This window comes from Rutidosis leptorrhynchoides, chromosome 1 (genome assembly GCF_046630445.1).
Source record: "Rutidosis leptorrhynchoides isolate AG116_Rl617_1_P2 chromosome 1, CSIRO_AGI_Rlap_v1, whole genome shotgun sequence".
Lineage (NCBI taxonomy): Eukaryota > Viridiplantae > Streptophyta > Magnoliopsida > Asterales > Asteraceae > Rutidosis > Rutidosis leptorrhynchoides.
This window is the reverse complement of record NC_092333.1, coordinates 213,563,918-213,566,117: the sequence shown is the minus strand read 5'-3', so window position 1 is coordinate 213,566,117 and position 2,200 is coordinate 213,563,918. Positions and strand designations below refer to the sequence as shown.

At 34.7% G+C, this 2,200-nt stretch overlaps 1 protein-coding gene across 1 annotated transcript; it reads left to right on the top strand.

Annotated features, from left to right (window-relative positions):
* The first annotated feature begins 428 nt into the window (after positions 1–428).
* Positions 429–869, top strand: LOC139894407 (uncharacterized mitochondrial protein AtMg00810-like). The gene has a single exon (XM_071877667.1). The coding sequence runs from the start codon at positions 429–431 to the stop codon at positions 867–869; it is 441 nt and encodes a 146-aa protein (XP_071733768.1).
* The last annotated feature ends 1,331 nt before the right edge of the window (positions 870–2,200 follow it).

The following is a 2,200-nucleotide window of genomic DNA, read 5'->3' as shown; positions in this document are numbered from 1 at the left end:
GTATTTGTGTCACAACCTCCGGGCATTGAAGATTTTGAAAACCATATCATGTGTTTAAACTTAAAAATGCCCTATATGGACTCAAACAAGCTCCTAGAGCTTGGTATGAGAGACTTAGAACCTTCCTTATTAATCATGGATATTAAATGAGAAAAATTGATAATGCATTATTTGTCAAAAAGCATGAAAATGATTTGGTTATTGTTCAAATATATGTTGATGATATTGTATTTGGTTCTACTAACGAGTCTCTTAGCAATGAGTTTTATAAGTTTATGCTTGATGAGTTTGAAATGAGCATGATGGGTGAACAACTCAAGTTCTTTCTCGGACTCCAAATTAACTAACTAGAAGATGGAACATTTATCAATCAACAAAAGTATATTCATGATATTCTCAAAAAGTTTGGAATGGAAAACTCAAAGCCTATGGCCACTTCTATGGCCACCAATGTCAAGCTTACTCTTGAAGGAGAAGGAGATTCATTCGATAGCTCCAAGTATAGAGGAATGATTGGATCTCTTCTATACTTAACGATGAGTAGACCCGATATTATGTATTGCGTGTGCTTGTGTGCAAGATTCCAAGAGAATCTCAATATGTCTCACGTAGAAGCTGTCAAACGAATCTTTAGATACTTGAAAGGTACCATGCATCTTGGTCTGTGGTTTCCAAAGTTCACCGGTGTTGACATTATGTGTTTTGCGGATTCCGATCATGAAGGATCGTTGATTGATCGAAAGAGCACAAGTGGTGTATGTTCATTTGTCGCGTTTTGCTTAACATCATGGTTCTCCAAGAAGCAAACATTCATTGCACTATCTACTACTGAAGCGGAATATGTTGTCGTGGGAAGAGCATGTGCATAAGTGCTATGGATGAAACAAACCTTCATCAATTACGGTATCATCTCTTCCGAAATACCTATTTGTTGTGATAATAAGAGTGCTATAGACATATCTAAAAATCAAATATTACACTCTAGAACTAAACACATAGACATTAGGCACCACTTTCTACGTGACCATGTCCATTGTGATTGATAAAGTAGACTCCTTAGAAAATATTGCTAATATCTTTACTAAGCCTATGAAAAAGGAGACATTCACTCTACTTAGGAATGAGTTGGAAATGATGAAACTTGTGCCATAATTAAACCCATCAAGCCCGGGCGGTCGAACCACGGTCGACCGTGGAGTCAACCGCACAACAACTGACATTTTCCAACCTTTTTCAATTCTATTCACAAACTATTCCATATCTAACAAAAGTCACGTACAGAATCTCCAGAAACCATTAAAAGAAAAGTTGTAGCTCTTTAAATTATGGGCGTCTAGACTTTTAATTTAATTAATTTCGTGTCCGTATGAGTGAGTTATATTCAAAATAGTTGAAGCGCACAAAATTCACAAAATCATTACTTTTCCTTAAAATTACCGAAAATCAATTATATAATATACTAAGTGTCGAAAGTTCATATAATTGACTCAAAGATAAACAAAATAGCTCGATATCGCCTTCGATAAATATATAAAAAAACATGTATAAAATAGGCGATATGAACAATTCCAATATCAAGGCTCGTAAGGATCCGTCCGCGGCAGATTAGTTGGTTCGTGTTCTTTTGTTGGTTAGTTGTATTGGCGGGGTTGTGTTTATTTGATCGTTAGATGTTTGATTTCTTTTGATTAGCGTGGTTTGTTTTTTGTATCATTCGGTTGTTTTTTCGTTTTGTTCGGGGCCGTATTTTTTTGTTATGTCTCGGATAGGCTCGATAGTAAATAGCTTGATCTCCTAGTTGGTTTGAGTTATGTTTTCTAGTTTGAGCTCTCGTGTTTCATTTGGCTTGCATTTATGTTCAATTTGTTTACATATTCAAGTAAAAGATCCCACGTTATGTAGTATTCGCTACTTTTGTAAAAAATAAAAATTCTTACACTAGAATTAAAAAACCTACAACTATAGAATCAGTAGCGGAGACAGGAAGAGACAAAGGGGTGTTCAGCCTCCCGAAATAGATCCAATTACAATGAAATATTAATAGCTCATATTTAATTATTTTAACTAAGTGTCCCTCTATTATTCCTCTAACCCAGTTGTTTGAGTTACATATCTTCAAAACATGAATACGGAGTAATATTAGCATAAACATATCGTACAAGTTTACTTATCAATTACTTAGATTAGCTATATCAGTTTT

What these genes read in the sequence shown, in the direction of transcription:
- LOC139894407 (XM_071877667.1), top strand. Translation starts at nt 429, where the DNA reads ATGGCCACTTCTATGGCCACCAATGTCAAGCTTACTCTTGAAGGAGAA.